This window comes from Culex pipiens, chromosome 2 (genome assembly GCF_016801865.2).
Source record: "Culex pipiens pallens isolate TS chromosome 2, TS_CPP_V2, whole genome shotgun sequence".
NCBI classification, from domain to species: Eukaryota; Metazoa; Arthropoda; class Insecta; order Diptera; family Culicidae; genus Culex; species Culex pipiens.
Window position 1 is genome coordinate 15,231,827 of NC_068938.1, and position 21,730 is coordinate 15,253,556.

The 21,730-nt window shown below is 44.0% G+C and overlaps 5 protein-coding genes across 7 annotated transcripts in view; 2 read left to right on the plus strand and 3 right to left on the minus strand.

The window, feature by feature from the left end:
* Positions 1–91: 91 nt before the first annotated feature.
* On the minus strand, positions 92–3,106 carry LOC120420529 (malectin). Of its 2 annotated transcripts, none has more exons than XM_039583601.2 (2): positions 2,561–3,106; positions 92–1,934 (listed from the first exon to the last, which is right to left on the minus strand). In XM_039583601.2, exon 2 carries the CDS (start codon positions 1,916–1,918, stop codon positions 1,025–1,027), a length of 894 nt encoding a protein of 297 aa, XP_039439535.1. In that variant the 5' UTR covers positions 1,919–1,934; positions 2,561–3,106; the 3' UTR covers positions 92–1,024. The 2 variants fall into 2 exon arrangements, with proteins under 2 accessions (XP_039439535.1, XP_039439534.1); XM_039583600.1 differs by having other exon boundaries at positions 92–1,961; positions 2,561–3,104.
* A 2,300-nt stretch (positions 3,107–5,406) lies between these two features.
* Positions 5,407–7,942, plus strand: LOC120420487 (uncharacterized). The gene is made up of 2 exons (XM_039583532.2): positions 5,407–6,463; positions 6,516–7,942. Exons 1-2 carry the CDS (start codon positions 5,555–5,557, stop codon positions 7,848–7,850), a joined length of 2,244 nt encoding a protein of 747 aa, XP_039439466.1. The 5' UTR covers positions 5,407–5,554; the 3' UTR covers positions 7,851–7,942.
* A 2,178-nt stretch (positions 7,943–10,120) lies between these two features.
* Positions 10,121–16,245, minus strand: LOC120420521 (ubiquitin-conjugating enzyme E2 E1). 2 transcript variants are annotated; one of them, XM_039583591.2, is made up of 5 exons: positions 16,114–16,245; positions 13,721–14,129; positions 13,511–13,658; positions 11,694–11,778; positions 10,121–11,548 (listed from the first exon to the last, which is right to left on the minus strand). In XM_039583591.2, exons 2-5 carry the CDS (start codon positions 14,123–14,125, stop codon positions 11,536–11,538), a joined length of 651 nt encoding a protein of 216 aa, XP_039439525.1. In that variant the 5' UTR covers positions 14,126–14,129; positions 16,114–16,245; the 3' UTR covers positions 10,121–11,535. The 2 variants fall into 2 exon arrangements, with proteins under 2 accessions (XP_039439525.1, XP_052565086.1); XM_052709126.1 differs by lacking the exon at positions 16,114–16,245 and adding an exon at positions 14,727–14,888.
* LOC120420532 (MKRN2 opposite strand protein) overlaps positions 16,187–21,730 on the plus strand; it is a 49,227-nt gene continuing 43,683 nt past the window's right edge. Inside the window, exon 1 of the mRNA XM_052709128.1 lies at positions 16,187–16,289. The gene's annotated coding sequence lies outside the window, so the exon portion shown is untranslated. The remainder of the gene's footprint in view (positions 16,290–21,730) is intronic.
* Positions 16,668–21,513, minus strand: LOC120420523 (A-kinase anchor protein 10, mitochondrial). The gene is made up of 3 exons (XM_039583592.2): positions 21,293–21,513; positions 20,107–21,074; positions 16,668–18,089 (listed from the first exon to the last, which is right to left on the minus strand). The coding sequence occupies exons 1-3, from the start codon at positions 21,315–21,317 to the stop codon at positions 17,070–17,072; spliced, it is 2,013 nt and encodes a 670-aa protein (XP_039439526.1). The 5' UTR covers positions 21,318–21,513; the 3' UTR covers positions 16,668–17,069.

The window sequence follows — 21,730 nt, forward strand, 5'->3', positions numbered from 1 at the left end:
AAGGAAGTTGATTGTCAATCTGTTTTAATGAAAAAATAATAATCAAATTTTAAGGCAAAAGCATGTGATAACATTGATTAACTACCCCGAGTATGCTCAATTCATCAAACTTTTATTTTCGCCATCATTTTGCTTATCGATAAGTGCGCTAGAGGTTTATTCTTAGTTTACCGTTTTCTCAGTTGCTACTCATTTACTTAAGACTTTAAAGTGTTTTCTTCAACAACAAAGGATGTTTACTTTTCTTCTTCTTTAGTCATCAAATTATAATATATCCCACACTGCATGCATCACACCGCGCAGGATTAGTCTTTTTCTTGGTAATTGTATTTTACTTTAGTTTCAAAAGATCAACCCTTACAAACTAAGTACTGCGTCTCTCTCTGTCTCTTACAGGGCGGCAAACGGAATAAATTAGTGTTTTGTGCGCTACTAGAAGTTATGAACAACGTAACTTTGAGCATTTCAATTAAGTGTCTAAGTTTTGTATTGTTTTTTTTTTTTAAGTAACTCATATAAAATTCCGCTGGCTGTTTTGTTTTCAAACTAAGTTTAGGAATCTGACACGGTTGTTGCTGCTGTTACACAAACACACACAGATACTGGTTTGAGCTGCCGGAAAACAATGATGTTTGTTGTTTAAAATCCTAACTCGTCTATCGATATTCCTCTGAGCTATTTACAATTATTTATATTGGAACAAACACACCTATTTTCAAGCCTCGGCTCTTAAAATGCACAATTTTATTCCCTTTTTATTTTAGTTCCGAAATGTCTACCCAACCTCAACCCATGTCCCGGCCCTGGCAAGGTACTTTAAGTAAACCAATGTGCCCCCGAATATCAAATGAAAACCCAAGAAGAATTTCTATTACCTTAGTTAAAAATATCTCAACAAACCGGCCGTCGTCGTCGTCGGGTTCTGGATTCGGACCGGTTTCGTTCGAATCGGGAACGGCGCGCCGACGTCGGCTATAACTACGGTACTTAGGATAAAACCAAGATGAGCTTGCTTGCAATAAAATCACAGTCGACAAAGACAAAACAACAGCGGGATGAACGCGCCGATCGCGATGAACACCGGCAGCATCATGGACGACTCGTCCAGGGAGTACGGATTGGGCTGTTTGGGACCGCTGGTTTTTCGATTCTTTGACTTTGAGTCCGTCTGGGCGTCTCCGTCGGCGGAGCTGGGTGAGCCGGTGGAGGCACTGGCGGCTCCGTTGTTTTGCAGATCTCCGAGCGGTTCCGGGATCTGCTGCTGTTCGCTGGCTTGTGGCGATAAGCGAGGCAAACTCGACTCGTCGTAGCCCTTGATCAGCACGATGGCGTTGATCTTCGGGTTGTCCTTGTAGCCTTTGAGGAATTCCAGCTTCACCTTGCCGCCTCGGATCTCAGAGTCTTCTTCCTTGAAGTACAGTCTGCCGCGGGACACGGTGAAGTACACGTACTCATCGTGGGCGGTTCCTCGGCCTACGAGCGAGAAGATGTCCAGGTCTGTGACGACCATGTGGCGGTTGTTGAGCACCACGTCGAAGACCTTCATGTTTGGAGCGTTGAAGTAAACTTCACAAAACTTTAAAATCAACACGTACTCGCCGTCTCCGGCCAGCGGAAGTTCGTACCCGAAGGTATCGTGATGGTAACGCTCCGTCTGGTACAGCAGCTCGTCGTTGGGCTTCACGCGGTTGATCATCAACAGCTGCTTGCCGTAGTCGGACTCCGTCCCGACCTTGCCCATCAGGGGATCCCGGGCGTACTTGATTCCGTACGAATCCACGTGCGCATCTCCGCCGGCATTGATGGCGTATATCACATTGTGCGGTTGACTAGCGGCCAGGATGGTCCGGGAGAGTGCCAACAGGAGGGCGATTCCCGGTAGAACCAACCTGACCATGTGCTGCAACGTTGACGTCATTTCGAGACGCTTTGAGCTGTTGTATTAATAGTCGGGAAATTTCCTAAAATGAGTAATTCCTTGATAAAACCACGCGTTTCAGTGGTGTTCATGTGGTAGGCCTTCGTAACGAGTTTGATGAGACATCATAAAGAACAATCAACATCATTCACATCACAAAGAAGTTAAACACTTTTTTTTGTTCGATTCCAGTCGAGCTCCAAGTAACGGTAGCAACACATAGACACATCACACGAAAGGTGTGTATGCGGTGGCACCAACAACTTTGGAAGCCGCAAATGCACTGTCTGGCGACCCTGTAGGTGTAGGTGCAGGTCATTAAAAGCTAATCAGTTTAATGAAATGTGGCTGATGATCAGTTAAATGGTTTCATTTAGTGAAAATTGAACGTAATTCCCAAAACAAGACTAAGTTACGAATAGAATTACTGCCAACTCACAAGATATTCGTCACGATTTTTGCAAAATCACGATTGACACATATTTCCGGGACAACTAAAATCAATAATGTCACATCATGCTCCAAAACATTCCAAAAAGAGACAGTTTCCATTGAAATTCTATCGAATGCATGTCTCCAAAGCCTCAGCGAGAGCCTACCACACCACCACACGTCACTGCACTGCAAGAAGTACCAACTCACCTCCCAACCACCGAAGAGAGTCAGTCCTCTAGACTTTGCACCCTCCGTCCAATTCCAAACCGCAACAATTTCCCTTAATCGACTTTGATCTAAACCTTCCGTTCAATTCCTTCTCCAAACAACTTCCTAGTTCCGCAGGACACCGCCAACGACGGCACTTCTCAGCAAATCGCAGCAGTCCTGGTTGATGGTCGCACGGCTAACATTACGTGGCATGCTGCTGCTGATATTGATTTATTATCTTTTCATCGGGCTCGCGACCGCAGCGGAATTCCGATCCGAGTTGGCCGACGTTTGCTGAATGGGACGAGCGCCGGTGACGGTCCGTACCATATGGCGAAGGCAGTCCAGTGTTCTTTCGGGGGGCAACTGGGAGGCGCTTCCGCACGGTGACTGCAGACAGGACAGGTTTCGGATTTGGGTGCGCTCGCCGCTCGTATTTATCGAGACACTGGCAGAAAATAAACTCTGCTGGCCAAGATTTTCAGCTGTACTAACGTATGCCAGCCGGAGTTACCAACACATCGAAGGAAGCCGTGCAGCAGCGGCAGTAGAACTCGCTAGGGAATACATAGGGGGAGGTGGACGCACATGCTTGGCGATGCCGCTGATACAAATACCAGCAGCTTGAATGAACCAAACTTTGGCACTGACATTCTTGTCATTCAGCTTTTGGGGGGTTCATTCATCGAAGGAAGGAATGAAAACTACGCAAACTTGGGTAGTGGTCGATATTCGAAGAGTTATCTCGTTAGTGTAGACTTGACATTTTCAGTATTGCTCATTGGGTAGACTGTGGATCATCCTTCTCCTCCATACATTGTTCTCACGTACGATCACATTATCAGCAACGATCGGAGCGTATGGTACGGTATGTCCACGCATCCATCCTCCCCTGTAGATTCTGTGAAATGAGATCCGTTCTCAGAATCCTCTCTGCGGTAAACACAACGCAGTAGGGCTGGCCGCTTTAATTTTTGCAATACATTTTCGGGTGTTCTCGGATGTACTGCAATTATTAATAATGACAAGAAAAGTGCTTGGGGCGTAATCTAATCACAAGACTTTCCAGCATGCTTTCATCGGACTGGCTGCGTTTGTGTTAGATTAGGACAGTCCATGATAGGCACGACTACCGATTATGATGCACCTCCGAATTTCTCTGTTAACGTCAACTACGTTCCGAGGTACACCAAATTCTCCACAACCTTGAACTCGTCTCCGTCGATCATCACGCTTGATCCTCTTATTACAGTCGACTCTCTGGCTGTCGATTTTCTCAATATCAATATTGCTCCATCTGTCAATACATTTTTCAGTCCCTTCAGAAGCATGCTTCGATTTTTTTCGTTCTTTAATTTGAGACCTCTCTTCAATATCGACACAGAGAGAGGGTCCAACTGTCACACCAACTGTTTTCCGCTTCCCGGTTCAAGTCTATGTACCTTCTGGAACGTTCTCCTAACAAAGTGTGATTTTCTGAGCTTCTTTTATAACTTAAGCGATTCTTTGGAGCGATACAGCTCTTACATGACACTCTAATTCTTCCAGGCGACGCTTATTATCGTGGCCAAGAGCCAACCGTCTTCGCAATTGTTTTGACGGCTCCGTCCAGCAATGCTTTCTTCTCGTCCAGAGCATGACACTCCTCGTCGGAACTACTTATAATCAAATGAGTTTGTACTTTTTTTTTTTTTTTTTTTTTCGGGAGGGTGGTCCAGCCGCACATCGTTGATGTTGAAACCTCTAAACTGGGCCCTCGTCCTGTCACGTCCGTCAGTAGTCTTGTCGTACATTACAACTAGAATCAGATCTGCCAATGAATTAGTACACTTCGACCAAATAAACACTGACGCTGTATGGATCTGACTCTAGAATAAATGCACAGTTGTATGTTATTCATAAGTCCAACTTATTCAATTATTCATTTAAGTCCAAATATTCATTTGCTAACTACTTTGGATTGAAAATCTAAATTTTAATCTAAAATCCTCTAAACTTAATGTTCAAAACTAAACGTTCCTTTAACTGTTGTAGTACTACTTCTATCAAAAAACAATAAAAATTTGTGAACTGATATACAAATAGGATAGAAATCGCGATTTGAAAAAGAAATGACCATTTACGTCAAAAGATCCGTAGTTCCTCGATTCGCAACAATGGTCGATACAACCATAATCCGAAAACCGTTAGTTCAACAGATCAACGAATTTTGTCCGATATCATTACATTATTGATTGATCGAGACTCTATGGACAATTTGACATAAAAGAATGCCTAGTATTCTACATCAATCAAAGTTTATTGACAGCATTACTCTAACTTAACAATTGCAACTAAATTTATCATCAAATAGATTTGGAAAGCATACAGATTTATTTTAAATGCTAATGCTAAGCAACAAATCAATTGTACTATCCTAAAGTCCCAACCTAAATCCCACATCGTGATAGTGAAAAAGTCACAGAAGCAGCGGTGTCTTGTGCAATTGTGATATTTTCACTATCGGAGAACTACCTAGTTCACGAAGACAGCTTATCGGTCAACGCTTAAGCCCTGGGGCTGCGACAAAGCGAGTTCTCGTAGCATGAAGTGGTGTCCATAGTGCTTATAAAAAAGAATGTATACCCAAATTTTAACTAATGCACTAGGATCAAATCATGCCCCTTGACTTTACAAGGCCCAGGGATAATCAAATGAGTTTGTACTGAAACATAACTGACTGATTGCTTTGAACACTTTGAACCCTAGACAATGACCCGGAATACCTTCTCAAATGATGGACTTTCTTTCCGAGAATGATAGTTTAAGTTAGCACGACAACCTGTTGCATTCCCCCACCGGTCATACTTTCAATTTCATTCGCAAGGACGCGTCCCTAAACGGGACTGGAGCAAAAATTAAAAATTTATATCTAATTTGCATTCGAAATCACTTGGACGATTCGCCCCCGAAACGGTTCCTCCGTCAGATGTTCAGAAACGGTCCCGAGGCATGGAAGTCGTAAAGATTTGTCTAGTTTTCGCCTTGGCGATCGCATTCGCTTCAGCTGCCCTAAATCACACTCTGTTCGAGGACGAGAACGATCTGGCCGATTTCGGGCGACTGATCGTAGATTTGGTGGGTAAGACCAATCCCGGACACTGCTATGCCTTCGTTACGGATCCCATCTATCGGGTGACGCTTACGGACACGCTGTTCAAAGAGATCGCCGGTCATCCCCGGTTTGTGGTGGAGATTCCCGAGGACGAGGACACGCTGCGACCGGGCAAGCAGGTGCGCTGCATGCTGGAGGAGATCCGTAAGATCGGCTGTGACGCTTACGTGGTTCTGATTGCGAACGGGATTCAGATGGAGCGATTTCTGAGGTATGGGGACAAAACGCGGATTCTGGACACGAGGGCAAAGTTTATCATTCTGTACGACTACCGTCTGTTTGTTCCGGATCTTCACTACCTGTGGAAGCGAATCGTCAACGTGGTTTTCGTGAGAACGCTAACGGTCGAGAACAGTCACAAACGAAGTCACTTCGAGCTGAGTACGGTTCCGTTTCCGCTGCCGTTGAAGGGAGTTTTCGTCTCGAAGCGGTTGGACTTTTGGCACAACGGAAAGTTTCGTTACGGAAGAAAGCTATTCTCGGATAAAACGGCGAGCTTGGATGGACAGACGATGCGCGTGGTAGTGCTGGAACATACCCCAGCGATATTCCGTACGACGCTAAACGAAACCAGCAGCGAACATCGACAGCGCATCAAGTACAGCGGACTCGAGGTGGAACTACTCAAGGCCGTTGCCCAAGCGATGCGATTCGAGATGAACCTGTACGAAACGGAAGATGCAGGAACGGAAAAGTGGGGAACCATTATGGAGGACGACAACTCGACCGGACTGCTCGGCGATATGGTAAGATTGCTGCGGCTCAAAATACCAATGATATCAACCCCCTTACTTTCAGAACGAAGGTCGTGCCGACTTCGCGCTAGCCGATCTTCACTATACGCTGTACCACCTGGCGATCATGGACCTCAGTATTCCGTACAACACCGAGTGTCTGACGTTTCTGACGCCGGAAGCCCTAACCGACAACTCGTGGACCACGCTGATCCTTCCGTTTACCGGTGGAATGTGGGCCGGCGTGCTGGTTTCGCTGTTTTCAATCGGGACGGTATTCTACGCCCTATCCCGGCTGATGATGTACATCCGGCATGAGAAAATCTACCGACGGGATTTGGAGTTGGTCGCGAAACGCAGGAAGGTTAAGAGCGCTAAGCGTGTAAGGTTCGGAAATTTGAAATTCTTAGCCGTCAAAGTTATGATCACTAAAAAGATGAAAACCTCTAAAATGACCAAAATAAAGATGAGAATCAACCACGTGCTCAAGCGTAAACCCGCTGAAAATGACACCTTAGACCTTAGCAAGCTCAAGATGCTGAAAATGGTTCCCTTCAAGCGGCAAGCGCTCCCTTGGAGAGATCCACTACCTCCCAGAGATATCTTCGATACCTTCTCCGGTTGCATCATCTACACCTACAGCATGCTCCTCCTGGTATCCCTCCCGCGACTTCCTAAAGGTTGGCCACTGCGCCTGCTCACAGGATGGTACTGGATCTACTGTATCCTCCTGGTAGTCGCTTACCGAGCCTCCCTAACAGCGATCCTCTCCAAACCGGTCGCTCGGCTGACCATCGACAAGCTCAAGGACCTCGCCGAGAGTCCGATCAGGTGCGGAGCATGGGGAGAACAAACCCGACTCTTCTTTCAAACCGCCCAGGACAAACCGTCGATGATCATCGGTGGAAAGTTGGAGCACACGCCCGACCCGGACGCGGCCGTTGAGCGGGTTGTCCGCGGTAACTTCGCCTACTACGACAACGTGTACTCGCTCAAGCATCTCCGCTCGACGCGAAAGGCGGAAAAAGCCCGCCAAACTCTGCACATCATGGAGGAATGCGCCGTTCACATGCCAATTTCGATCGGGCTGGAGAAAAACTCTCCGCTGAAGCCGAAGGTGGACAAGTACGTGCGAGCGCTGGTCGAAACGGGACTGACCAAGAAGTGGCTAGCGGATGCGATCGAGGCGTTTCAGTCCAACGTAGAGCTGCCGCCGCAGGAAGCTACGATGGATCTTCAGAAGCTGACCGCGGCCTTTATCGGGCTGGCCCTCGGTTATGGGATCTCGCTGCTGGCATTCGCCGTGGAGAAGTTGTACTGGAGATGTGTGGTCGAGAGAGATCCGGCCTATGACAAGTACCTAACGGGGACGTGCAATCGACGAGTGATTAGACGCTGAGATTCGGAATTGGTCATCTCAGTTAAGGGTTCTAATTTTCTCTTTCACATTTTGAGTCAAAAATTATACAGCCAGACTCGATTTTCTGAAGCCACGATTATTCGAAGTTTTGATGGGACTTTGGAAGTTTGTATGGGACTTTGGATAATCAAACCATCAAAACATTTTTTTTTTGTTTTCTTACTTTTAACATCAAATTTGAATGGTTGATTGCCTTTTAAATTACAAAATGCATTTTTCAATATTTCATCACCCATCGCCAATTTTGGCCACAATCTTGGATTTAAAATTCTGTATCACTTTGGCTTAGTTAAGGGGTTAAGTTAAGGGATTATTTTGAGCTCGACAATAAAAAATAGGACAACGAAAAATATAATGATTTTTTTTTTCGTAATTCCATCTATTCCAAGGCCTTCGGATAATCCAGTCTGGACTGTACACTCAAATGAGTCATCTGACATTATTTGTTTTGTTTTTAAATATTTAGAAAAAAAAATTAAAAAAAATCTAAATAAAAAAACAGAAATGAAGATTTGAATTTAAGCTCATATGTTTTAAAATATTTTTTTTATTTTTGCCTTTCTTACTAAAGAAAGGCTAAATTTCAAGCCTCACTTTTAAAATTTCGAAGCAAAAAGTTTCACAAAATGTTACATTATTACAGCTATACTACAGTCCAGACTCGATTATCCGAAGCCTCGATTATCCGAAGGTTTGTATGGGACTTCGGATAATCGAATCACGAATAAAAAAAACCGTTGTTTTCTTTTTCTTGTTTTAAACATTAAATTCGAGTTCTGCGACCCCATTTTAGTCAAATTTGAATAGTTGATTGCTTATTAAAGGCTAGTATGGAGATCGGAAGGAAAGGGGTCAAGAAACAGCTTTACGAACAGCAGAACAAAGGAGAGGGAGCTCTTTCTTGGGGCTTTTCTTCACCCTCTCTGGCTTGCTTTCGCTGCCGCTGCTGCCCATTTGAAATTTTTCTTGACCGATTCCTTCCGAAGTGCATATACCGCTTTAATAATAAAATGCATTTTTTCTATATTTCGTCACCGCCATCTTAAAAAAAGTAAATCACTTTAGCATAGTTTAGGGGTCAGCTTGACAATCAAAAATAAGACATCGAAAAATTATTTTTTTCGTGATTCGATTATCCGAAGTGAAATTTTTCCGAGGCCTTCGGATAATCGAGTCTGGACTGTTCTACCAAAAATTTGCAAATTGTGAATGAATTTATAGAAATATCTTTTACCTGAAGTTTTGTGTCTTTTCCTAGGTCTTTTCTGATTTGTGGTATGAACTATTTTGAGACACTTTTCTTCAAAAAAAAAAAAAAAATTTACGAGATAGTCATTGAGATTCACTTTGAGCCATAGTTTGTTATTATTGTTACTACTTGAACTTCAAATACATATCTAAAATTTAAACAGTTGTTTCTACGCAATAAATAGAATTAACTGTCATTTTAAAAAGCAAGTAAAGAACCCTTGTTATGGACATTGAGAAAAACATTGCGTAATACTACGTCATACCGGCAAAAAAAAAGTCTTTTTCGTTTGCGAACTTTCTTCACTCGCAAAAGAGAGTGGAGGCAAAACACGCAAAAGAAAATCGCTTATACGTATGACGTTACACCTGCAAGTGTAGTAGTGAAATCGGTGTTCCGCCAGAAAATAAACCAAATGATGATTTTTCGAGTTTCTTTTTACAGATCTTACGTGCGCGAGAGAGGAGAGCACTGTTCCCTTCCGATTTTTTTCTCTTGATGAGCGTCACAAGATTTTCTTCTGATGAAGATTCTTCCATCGCTGCATACTGGTTATGTGTCTGTGTCAAAACTACTTAACTTTTTAGGTGAATTTTAGGGTTTCAAAATAAAAGTTTACAAGCTGGAAAATGTTTAGAATGTGATGCATATTTTGATAGAAATGCTATTTTTTCATATGGCGAAATCAGCTTGACAATTTCTGCAGTAGTTCTTTTTTGTGGGTGACAAATTTTGTCTTAATATTTTAAGAAAATTTGTTTTCTCAAGATAAACATATTTTTTATTTTACTGGAAAATTAGAATAATTCTTAATAAAATGAAAGACAAATTTTTTTTTGAAACATTGCTTGCTATGGTTCTTCATCAATATGCCACAAACTCGATGATTTCCTTGACCTTTCCTAAACCCAAAAGTCAACCTAGTTAGACCTTTCAACCCGTTCCATTTAATAAAGGATGTGATATCCAAACTAGGACAAAACGTCGGACCGCTCACCGCTTGATACACATTTACTGCTTTTTATTATCTGTATAGTTTAAATATTTTTTTCAATTACGGCTGTTTGCATTCCCGATTTCCTCCAACGCTATTTTTTTTTTGTTTTCTTCTTTGCTCTCTCCTGCAGTTGCTCTCGGCCGAACAACCAATTTGCTCGCGTAGTTTTCTCTTGAGAGAGAGGTTGGAGAGGAGGAGTAGAGTTGGGGGCGTGGTTTATTTGTACGAAGGAAGAAAAATCAACACAAGAAAACGTGTGGACTATTGTTTTTTTTTTTTTTTTTTTGTATGGATTTGTGTTCTAAACTTCTGTCAATTTATGTGAAAAGATGGGGATTTCCACGTTTGTTTATGAGTTTTGTTTTCTTTTTAGTTTTTGTTCTGTAGTAGCTCTCAATTCGTCTTTACATATCACATTATTCCACAATCCGATTCCGATCTTAACCTCAGCGATTCGGTCTGATGTTTTTTTTTTTCAATTTTATTTTAGGGAAAAATCAATTTATGAGAGAAATTTATAAAGGTCCGTAATGATAGGAAAATAAGAGAAATTGTGTTCAGGCGGTTCATATTTTCTGAGAAAGTCGATCAGTTTGGCTGCCTTCCTTCACGTCTCTGAGATCTCGTGCAATTATTAGGGGTGACCGCATGTCAGTCTTCTCGGCATCCATAGTCCACCTCAATCACATTTTTTGTTTGTTTTGTTTTATTGTTGCAAGCACCGAGAGAAGGGACCGATCGCTCAGAAAACATTTGCATTTGTTTTTATTTTTATGATGGAAGGAAGAATTAACCTAATTCCGTCTCTCTAGTTGGCTAACTTCAATGAGAAATTTAAAAAATAAATCGTGTTTCCAGCAGGAATTCTCGAGTCTTGTGAGAGAAAATGGTGTATTTTCCGACGGTTCCTTCATTTTAAATCCTAAGCAATTAATTAATTATCGTTCTCTAATCAATAACTACGCTTGAAGTTTTTCTTTAAAAATTATACGCAAAGAGTTTTAGGAAAAAAAACAGTTCTTTTCAGTGAGTAAAGTGTGTATGCGGATGAGTTGATCAACAACCCGAGCGCGCGACCACGAGGTTTCGTTTTCAAGAAGGAAGTTCTCTGCGAGTGTGTTTTCGGTTCCGAGGGGGAGAGTAGGGACAGAAATGTGGAAAGTGGGGGGATTTGAAGTTAAATAAATGTCTCACTAACTCTTTGCAGCAGCGCGCACTGTCTTAACTCTGTGTGGATTCTGATGTTTATTCATGTCTGAACGTTTTAGCTGTGTGTGTGTGTTCTGTCTACTATTTTATTATTCCTTCTTTTTATTTCTTTATATAGTTAGTTGTAGTATGTTTCCTTCGTTACGGATAGATTTATAAATATTACTGATTTTCACATAAAAAATATACAGAACGTCTGAGTTAGGAAATCACGTAGCATATCTGAAAGCACAGGGGAAAGAGGGGGAAGAAAGAAAAGTTTAACAAACCGCACCAAGTTTAATCGAGCAAAATGCGTAAAAAATGCTCGCAAAAATAAATCTTAAAATTTTACACAAACGCAAAACATAAATTCTGTCAAACTTACCGCTTAGTCCACAGGCGAGCAATCCGGTCATGCTCTTCTCGATTTTGCAGATATTGTGTGGCAATACTTCCAACCAGTGGATCGGCTGAGAATTTGGGAGGAGAGAGAAATGTGAAGCCACTCATTAGAACTAGTTTATTTCGTGTATTGGAATCATTGGAATAGCGGAGGATCACGATTCTTCTGAGTGCACACGTTGAAAAATATTCAATAATAACAAGGCAATGCATGTAAAGCTCTTTCGAATAATGAGAGAAAGTTTGAGATCGGTATTTTAAGACCGATAAATGCACATCAAACCAGAACCTAAAGAGGATGCTTTTTAAAGAGACCGTTACAGGATCTGTCCCATTTCTCTTCTAAATATTTATGTATCTGCCCAACTTACACTTTCACTCCGCAGCATAACTATTTTGAATCGTTTGGAACGGTATGTCCACGCATCCTTCATCCAATGTTGGTTCTATGAAATGAGATTCGTTCCCAGAGGGTGTCTTTGCAGTTAATTCAACACGGTAGGCCTGGCCGCTTTGATTTTTTTAGTACATTTTTTGAGTAATTCGAATAAATTACAATAATTTATATCGACAAGAAAGGACATGAGGCGTAATCTAACTACAAGTTCTTGAAGGGTGCTTGCTTCGAACTTGCTGCGCTTGTATTTGATTAGATGAGTTATTTGTGAACTGGTTAGCTAGCAAGGTACGGCTCCTAAGCCCCGGACGAATTTCACTTCGGATAATCGAACCACAAAGAAAGTTTGTTTTGCAAATAATTTTTGAAAAACACAAAAAATATATACTGACGAAAAATGACGAGAAGATCATCAGTACAGTATATTTTCTTAACAACAAAAACAAAATTATAGAAACTCAAAAAAAAAAATCCAGAGCATACCCTTTAAAAATTGTTTAAACACGACATGAAATTTTAAGAAAACTAAAAAAATAATATTTTTAGTTATTTTTGCATTGATTGACCCCTCGATCATTTTGATTTGTTATTGTTTTTTGACATTTTTCTGCTTTTTAACTGAGCTGCAGCCTAGTTATCGAGCGCCCAGTTCAAATGCAGCCCAGTTAAACTTTTATTTCTTAGGTATTAAGGTGCCATTAAAAAAAAAACTAAAAAAACTTGAGCCGCGTCAGATTTATACATTATTTCATTTTATCAGCAATGAAAAAAATGTAAAATTGCTTAATTTATGAAAAATGCAAAGTATTAAATTCAAACTATTTTCAAAAGGCTTTAAACAAGTGCGCTTCCAAAACACCGACATAAACTTCTAGTACCAAGAATGCATAAAATGGGTTACTTCGCTTCGCTTGGAGACGGTGATTGAAGCGGATTGCGTACTGGATTTCGTCATGTTCATGCGATGATTATCCAAATCCAAGTTGCCTAGGAATTGACAATTGGAAGTAGAACCAATTCCACTTGAACCACATTCTCAACACCAGGACAGCCGACCATTGCCGGCCGCTCCGACGAGAATTGTTGAAGCTCCACTTTTTCAACAGGATAAGGGAAAATCTCCACAGTATTTCTAATCTCCTCAAGCAAGTTTTGCTTGCAGTTGGAGAATGCATAAAACTGGAGAAAGCAAATGCCCAAACCGAGCAAAGACGTGTATTCCAAGTTTCACATTAAACTAGCGTTACATAAACACTAATTTCAATTTCAAGTAAATACCTAAAACATTAATCACAACAACTGAAGAGTTACTTGCCAAACCAATAAGTCACTATAAATTACGTGATCCAACACCATTCCGGGTATGTCTGTGACAAAACTACATTGACTTTCTCGTCCCTTACCTGGATTGCAGTCTGTTAGAAGCGAACAAATGGAGAGCAGCACCTTTGAGATGGTCAGCGCCGGCGACCAGTTGTCCTTGAGGATGTCCAGGCAGATCACGCCCTGGCTGTTGATATTGCAGTGATATATCCGCGTTCTGAATGTGACCTGCGAATCGGGATTGACGGGGTTAGATAGTGGTTCTAAAGCTGTCATGAGGATGGTACTACCTTGGGGGGTTTGAACGGATACTCGGGCGAGAAGTGGATGTCCAGGAAGAACACGCCGCCCTCGTAGACGGACCCGGGCGGCCCCAGGATGGTGGAGACCCACTCGTACAGGTTGTCCCCCTTGGGACCGGCACTGCAGTTTGGCGGTGGATCCAGTGTGATTTCGGCCAGCTCCTTCTGGATCCGTTTGGCGGACGTGCCCAGCGCCTTTGAGATCTTCGGATTGGACTTGGTTTCCTTGGTCTCTGGCTTGGGTGCGGCCGGCGTCTCCGGGGTGGTGCTTCCGCTGCTGTTTCCGTTGCCGTTGCGGCGTCCCCCGTTGCTACTGCTGCTGCCTCCGCCGCCGCCATCACCTCCGGCGGCAGCGCTTCCGGCAGTGCTACTCGAACCAGCACTGGTCGACATCTTTCTGCAAATGGGGAAAATAGAACAAACGTGACTCACGGCGGGTCGTCGAGACGCAAAAGCAAACTCATCACATCCCGTTACAACTATTGTTTACCCTTAAGATGCAACGCCGATTAGCACGAGCTAATCAACCCAAACAGAATGAATCTTATATAACGAAAAGCTAAAAACCCAAAAACAGAAAATTCCGCAAAGAAGAACGACAGACTTCCGAGAACTTTTGCTTCTTTCTTTGTTTTCGGCTTTTTGCTGTGTGTTCCGTCGTCGTCGCAGTGAGCTGCGATTTTTTCCCCCTACAACAGTTTCGCCCTCTTCAATCGATCCGAGTGAACTTCGATCTAAGCAGCCTTGTCATCCCGGGAGTGGTCAGGCCTTCAAGGACCTTCCACCGAACAAAGACGGCCTTGGGATTTTTTCCCGGCAGGGTCCTCCCCTCCCACCGAAGAGGTCGAGGACAATCTGCAAACAGAGTTTACGACGGAAAACCCTCGGCAGCCGAAAAATTTCTTTTTCCAATAAATCAAAGCGCGGCCATTTTGAGACGGTTTTCCCCGGATTAATTTCAACGTTTAACCCCCGTCCGGGCCCGATTCCGTACCGTTGCACTACGGCTTCCGATGGCTGAAGGTTTCACCCACAGCGGCACAATTGTTTCAATAGTCGAACACAAACAATAGCAGCAGCACGCGATCAGCTTCCTCCTCTATCACCGCGACCAAGACGACGGCGATGCAGGAAATTTCACTCACTCACTCTACGCTCTATCACAGACAGAGCTCGAGGCTGCTGTTTGTACGGCGACGACGACTTGTACCACACTCACACAGCGGGCTTTTGTGGGGTAGACGGAACGACGTTCTCTCTCACTCAATGTGCTCTCGCTTTTTTGAATGAATGTGTTTGAGGATATTTAACATCTGTATAGAAGTTAGGATTACCTGAATGGATGCCAGATTAATTCTGATTTTCAAAATCTTGAAGTTGTTATTCTCACACGAGGAACGCGGATAATAAAGATGTCCGACGAATCAATGGAGCTTGGTACGGCCACACAAGCCGAAATTTTCGATGGGGAACGCTTTCTCGAAGATTGCGATGAAGATGGATTTAAACGCTCCAAGGTCCATCGTAGAGCCTTGCAATCCGCCCAACGTATGAAAGACGTGACAACGTAGTTCGTGCTACAGCCAGCGACTCAGAACAGGTCGCTCAACAACGCTCACGTCAATGCGCTCGAGGATTACAAGGTGGACGAAGATTATTCCACTATGCAACAGAAAAATATGTTCAGAACTACAATCGTAAACGGGGCAATCGAAGACAAGTCTTCCAGTCACAAAAAAAGAATGCAGCATCGAGATCTATGGGATCGCACATAAGCCTCGTTGAACGTTCCGATCAGCGTGTCCAACGGGTCTACATCCGGTTGGGAAAAAAGACATGACAAGACAGTTGAGAGATATTGCCCGCGGGCATCTCGAATGAGTCGAGAAGGCTCGTGAGAACTTATTGACTAAGATACTTAAAGTTCACGTCCGTGTTAGGGAAGTGGTCTGCAACGCAACTGTCGCATGGAAGGTTCAACAATGTGTAACGCGCAAATGACGTAGGTATCAGTTGAACTATGAAAAGGGGCAGGCTCTCTCAATGTATCAACAAACTATGAACTTTTTGCATGAGTTGGAAGCTAAGCGAGAATTTTACTTAAATAATAACTTCGGAGCAAAAACTAGTAGAGTTACTCTGCACCACCTTCACCAAAAAGTCTGTAACTCTCTCCAAAGTTCATCAACATTTCCGCACACTCACACCACCAGCAAAGAAACTTGTCGTCTCTTTCTCACACATACTCCCAGAATCGCAGCAGCCCGACTCTTTTTCTTGGCTCCGCACGAGTGCGAAAATTTGAAATCCACTTTTCACCCACGAAAACACCACCAAACTTGCAAATTTTATCAAATTTCGGTAAAACCGCGTCTACTCACTCTAATTTGCACCAATTTACGGCGGAAAACGCGAATTTTGCTTGGAAAATCGGAAAACGCCGCTTTGGCCGTTCCGCACAGCAAGAAATGTCTGACTGGAACTGACACACAAACACAAAAAGAGCAGCAAATTTTGACAGATGGTTACCGGGGGGTGATTCAACGCAACTTGCTAGGTAGGTCACAGACAATCAGATTGAATTATAAAATTAAATTTTTCACATTAAGAAGATTTCTTTCAAAATCAATCAAAGTAAATGTTTTTGATAATATTCGAGTAGTTTTATTGTGATTCTGAACTATTTCTACTACTAAACTTTCTGATAATACACAATTTCCATTTTTCCCTCCCTTTTATTCGAAATGCATTCTTTTTCACTTCAATCAGCACATAATGGCTGGCAATAATTTGCACTTTCTTCCAGTATAAAACTGATCAGTTTTTGTTTCAAAATGGAGCGAAAACAAAAAATCTTCCTGCGCGCTTGGCACTTTTTTGGCCACACACCAAAACAAACCCATTTTTTGTTCGATTTCGATTCACTTTTTCTACATTTCTTTTTTTTTTGCTGAGGTGAGATGATGTGGTACTTTTGTGATGTTTTCAGCCCCAGGCTGTTTTTTGTGTGTTTGTGTTAGTTTGTATTATACGTTTTTACTTTGTTACTTTATGTTTTATTAGTTTTTACTTTCAAGCACCATAGTTTCAGTAATTACTACGAATTTATAAATATAAGAGAATTTAAATTTCTGGAATTTTGAGTGTCTTGAACCCAGGGTTGCGGTTTTACGGTAAAGAAACATAAGTAGAAACGAGTAGAGATAAAATCTTTAAAATAATCAAAAAACGTTGGATAAACATAATACATAATATTAAAACAACTATTTCATACGGCTCTGTGCTAAATTATGATAATAATACGTACGGTTTGAACTACCCGCTAAAGAGAGCACAATCACGACGCGGTTGAAGTCGGAATGTCCGGCGCATCATCGCTCCCACCGCCATTCATCGTAACACTCGTAATGTCCTTCACGATCATCTCCGCCACCTGCCAGGCCAACTCCTCCTGCGCTTTATCCTCCGGTAGATTCACCAACTTCCTCATCGCCTTCTTGAGCCGATTCTTGCTCCACCGGTCATCATCCTGGGGCGGTTCGGCCATGTCGAAATCTCGCTCGTACCGCCCGAGGGCATCAACACGCCCGAACGTGAGCCCAGCGACCGAGTTCCGTCGCCACAGCAGGTCCGGATTGTACAACTGGCGGGAATCGATCAGCATGAGGTCAGCCTGCGACGACGACGGCGGATTAAGGCGCTTCCGGTGGAAACTGGCATCCGGCATGGCCAGCAGCGTGTTCTGCGACGAAATAAACGGCGAATGTTGGTGGCGAATCGTGCTGTCGCTCGTCACGTCCGAGAACGTCTTTCGATGGCCACGTCGTTGATTCGCTCCCGCACCCGCCCGGCGATCGTTCGTGAATATCTGCTTCCGTCCAGCTAGGATTCCAAAGTTTCCACTCGCCTCCTCCGCCGGATTGCTGCCAATCTTTCCCACCAGCTCCGAAAGGAACTTGGCGTACAGCGGAGACTTCAGGAAGCCCTGAAAGTACTGCCGCTCCAGGAACCGCTCGATGATCCGCGAGGGCAGCTCGAAACAGCGCTTAATCACACCAACATCCTGCGAGCAGATCTGCTCCTCGATCAAGAACCGCACCTTATCGCTGAGCGTTAGCGAGCAGGTCGCTTGAAGCGAGAAATACTTTTGATATAGAACCACGGCGTCGGCCTGGGCTTGGGAGCTGCTTCCGGTGCCGCTCGAGGAGGAGGACGTCGTGCGGAGAAAATGGCTGGCGGAAACGCAAAACTCCAGCGTGTGACGTTTGCCCTTTTGCTCGAGGTACTCCATAAAGTAGAAAAGGGCCATCTCGCTGCAAAGGATGTCCTTCAGGGTGAGGCTGTCGCTCGAGAGGACCTGGAAGATGAATCAAAGCGTTGTTTTTAGTATTGCAATGTGCTCTCTAGTACCGGGAATCCTATCTAGGAAGTAAATAAGAGCACGAAACGTCGAATTGTGTAGGATTCAATTCAACAAGTATTTTTAATTAACAGTCAAACTATTCAATACGTAGTGACTGCCGCATTCGGAGACTCCAAGTGCCTTGGCGATCTTCCGAATACTTGGCTTGCCGTAGAGTTGTGCCAGCTCGTGGTTCATCCTTCTCCGTCACTCATTGTTCTCACGTACGCCGCCAAAGATCGTCCTAAGCACTCTCCGTTCGAAAACTTCAAACGCTTGCAGGTCCTCCTCGAGCATCGTCCACGTCTCGTGCCCGTAGAGGACGTCGGGTCTTATCAGCGTTTCGTACATGTTGCACTTTGTACGTCGGGAAAGATGACCAGACCGTAGGGTCTTGTGGAGTCCATAGTAGGCACGACTACCGGTGATGATGCGTCTCCGAATTTCTCTTGTACTAAGCTAGGTGGGTTTCCTAACTAGACAGTACAAGAGAGCACAAAAGCATCGATTTGTGTTAGCTTCATATCAACAAATATTTCAAATAAAACAATAAAATAAACTGGAGTCGAATCTCTAGTTGTTGATTGTTTGACTACACCGTAGATCGTCAGTTGTTGTTGTTAATTTATTTATTTCTGGCAGTTTTAACCTTCTTGGTCATGCGCTGCCCTATTTTTTAATCCCATATGAAGGTGATTCTGAAGGCCTTAAAAGCATACTTTAACTCCTGTCGACTGGTTGTCATTGATCATTCTTTTTTTGGCTTGGCAGTCGTTGAGGCAATGCTCAAAGAACGGTTGTTTTGTTACTTGTCCGACGTTTAGATTTATTTAAAATCGTTAACTTTTTCTCCTGGATTTGTCGGTACCATTCTAGCTTATCGCCATTTTTGTAGATGGGAGAAACGACACCATTCATCCACTCCACAGGTGGCTTCACCTACTCCCAGATCTTGGAAATCACACAGTGAAGCGCCCTCACCAGTTTATCTCCTGCAAATTTGAAGAGCTCATCGGGTGACCGATCCTTGCCGACTCTTTGTTGTTCTTCAGCTTCCTGATCACTCTCTTCACTGTCTCCAGATCAGGCACTAAGAACTGTTCATCAACTGTAGGTGCTCCAAGGTAGACTCCAGCGCCGTATCCGCTCGCTTCATAACCGTAGAGGTGTACGCTGCTACTCACGATCTGGTTTCTCTCGCTGTCCCTTTACTGTACAATTTTAGGCGTTTCGTTTGTTCGGAATAGCTGCTCAAACTCCGTGAAATCTCGGTCTTCTTGCTGACGCCTCTTAAGTTTGAAAAACCACGACCTGCCAAATTCGAGCCTGCCTGTATCGTCGCTTTGTGCACCTTCTTGTCGTAAGCTGCTTTCTTTTCGGCGGTAAACCGTTGGCAAGTTGCTCCTCACCTGGTAGATTCAATATTAGCACCGCGAAGAATCCTTCGTCGAACAGGACGTGGTCGATTGTCGTTTTTGTCCGTTGGTCAGATGATGTTTAGGTGGCTTTGTGGATGTTCTTGCGAGGAAAATAGGTGCTACTGGCCAACATTCAACGGGAGGTTGCAAAGTTGTTACAGCGTTGGACATTCTCGATTCGTGAGTCGTGTAGAATGTTTCCTTCTCATCATCGGTTTTTTCTTCGTGGGGGTAGTGCACGTTGATGATGCTGTAGTTGAAGAAACGGCCTCTTATCCTCAACTTGCACATCCGCTCGCTGATCGCCGTGAAGCCGAACACGTGATCCTGCATCTTGTTCCGCTGCTGCTCAGGGAAAATCTGGAATTGGTCTACTGATCGGGCTATTCTAGCACCTGCTCCTGTACTGTAGTTCCACAACATAGATATTGTGTATGCAACTCATTCACCAAGGCGACATCGAAACCCAGAAAGATTATATCCTGTTTAATACCTAGTCTTTCAAGCAACAATGAAGAAATTTTAGTAAGGAACATAAGGATCGATCGACTCACCTCAAACGTGTACTTGCAGTAGAACCCACTCTCCAGAAACGCGTTCAAATAGCTTTTCTCCATCACCTCCACCAAATACTGCTGGGCATCGTCGAAGATCCGCTCGCTACAGGTTCCTCCCCCACAAAGTGCCAACGAAATCGCCGACAGAATCGTCGCCGGCACCTCAATGTAGTACGGCGAACTGCTCACCAGAAACTTCCGGTAGATCCGCACCGCGTCCGAAATGACCAACGAGTTGAAGCCACCGCCGTTCTGCTGGACGTTCGTCGTGGCCGCGGCCACCGGTTGTTCCTCCAGTTTGAGCTTTTCGTCGTCGGTCAGCGACTGTCGCATGGCGTCTTCGTTTGCAGGTTTGCGGTCCTCTTCGAGCAGTACGGGAAGCGGGGTTTGCGGGATCGGCGTGCAACTCCGCGAGGAAGCCGTCGTAAGGTCTTCCGTGGTCGGCGTTCCGACGTCTTCGAAGGCGTTTTCCGAAAAGGTAGAAATGGAATCGCAATCCACGCTGAGAAAGGAAACGCTGTCGTAATTGTCGGACGAGACGCTCCGGTTGAGGCCACGATGCGGCGCGACGGTTCCCGCCGTAACACCCTTGGCGATTCGCTCATCCAGCCGAACACTTTCGGCGGCGGCCGCCTTGAAACCTTCCACCTCAAGCCAAAACTTGACCAGCGGCAGGGCACTTTTGGTTTCCAGGAACTGTACAAAGTAGCAGATGCAGCTCTGTTCGGCCAGAATGTCCAGCAGGTTGCGCGAGAGGCGTGACTTGGCCACCGGTGCGCACTGGTCCCGTTCCTGGTTCTGCTGGTCCATCCAGTACCGTTCGGCTTCCCGCAGCGCTTCCTCGTCGTTGACCGGTTCCGCCTTCATCGCCGTGCCACCATTCGTGATGACCTCACCGGCCGCCGCAGACTTGTTTACGTTTTCTTCCTCCCCACTTCCATGGCCAGTGGACCGTCGCCGTGCCGCTGTTGAGAGGGGGGGATAGAAAGAAAATTTAGAAAGTTTTTCCGCGATGATGCGCGAAAGGAAAATAACAAAAACAAATTATGCTACGTAATGCGTAAAAATGCCATCGACCGGGAGTGGCGCGGTCGGAGGAGGAAGAGGAGTGGGGATCAGCGAATTAAAAGATGATGACGACCTCTGATTTTTTTTCTTCTCCGTAGCGCAAAGTGGAAAATACCTGACTTTTTCAGAAACTGCAACATTGTGTCCGTTTGGGGCCACCGGCACCGCTCCGGGGATCGCTGGAACGAGGCCACTTGTTTCGTGCAGCTTTGGAGGTGCTAATTTACATGATTTTTGCACTTTTACGCGAAATTTACGCTGCCGTTCCAGGTTTTATTTTCGCTGCTGCTGCTGGCAAACTCTTTGCTCTTTTTGGGATTTGATGATGATTGAAGAGATTGAAGCGAAAGGTGAGACGTAATAAGAAAATTCCACAAACGTCAAAAGGGTGAAACGTTTCAAGCGGATGGGGTGGTCCTGAAGAAAAAATAAAGGGAAAACATTAAAAAATCTAAATATTTCATGATTTTGGGTCGGATACGAGGTCGGATATTTTTGTAGTTTATTTTTTTAAATAATTTTATAATTTTGAATTTTAAAATGTTGAATTTAT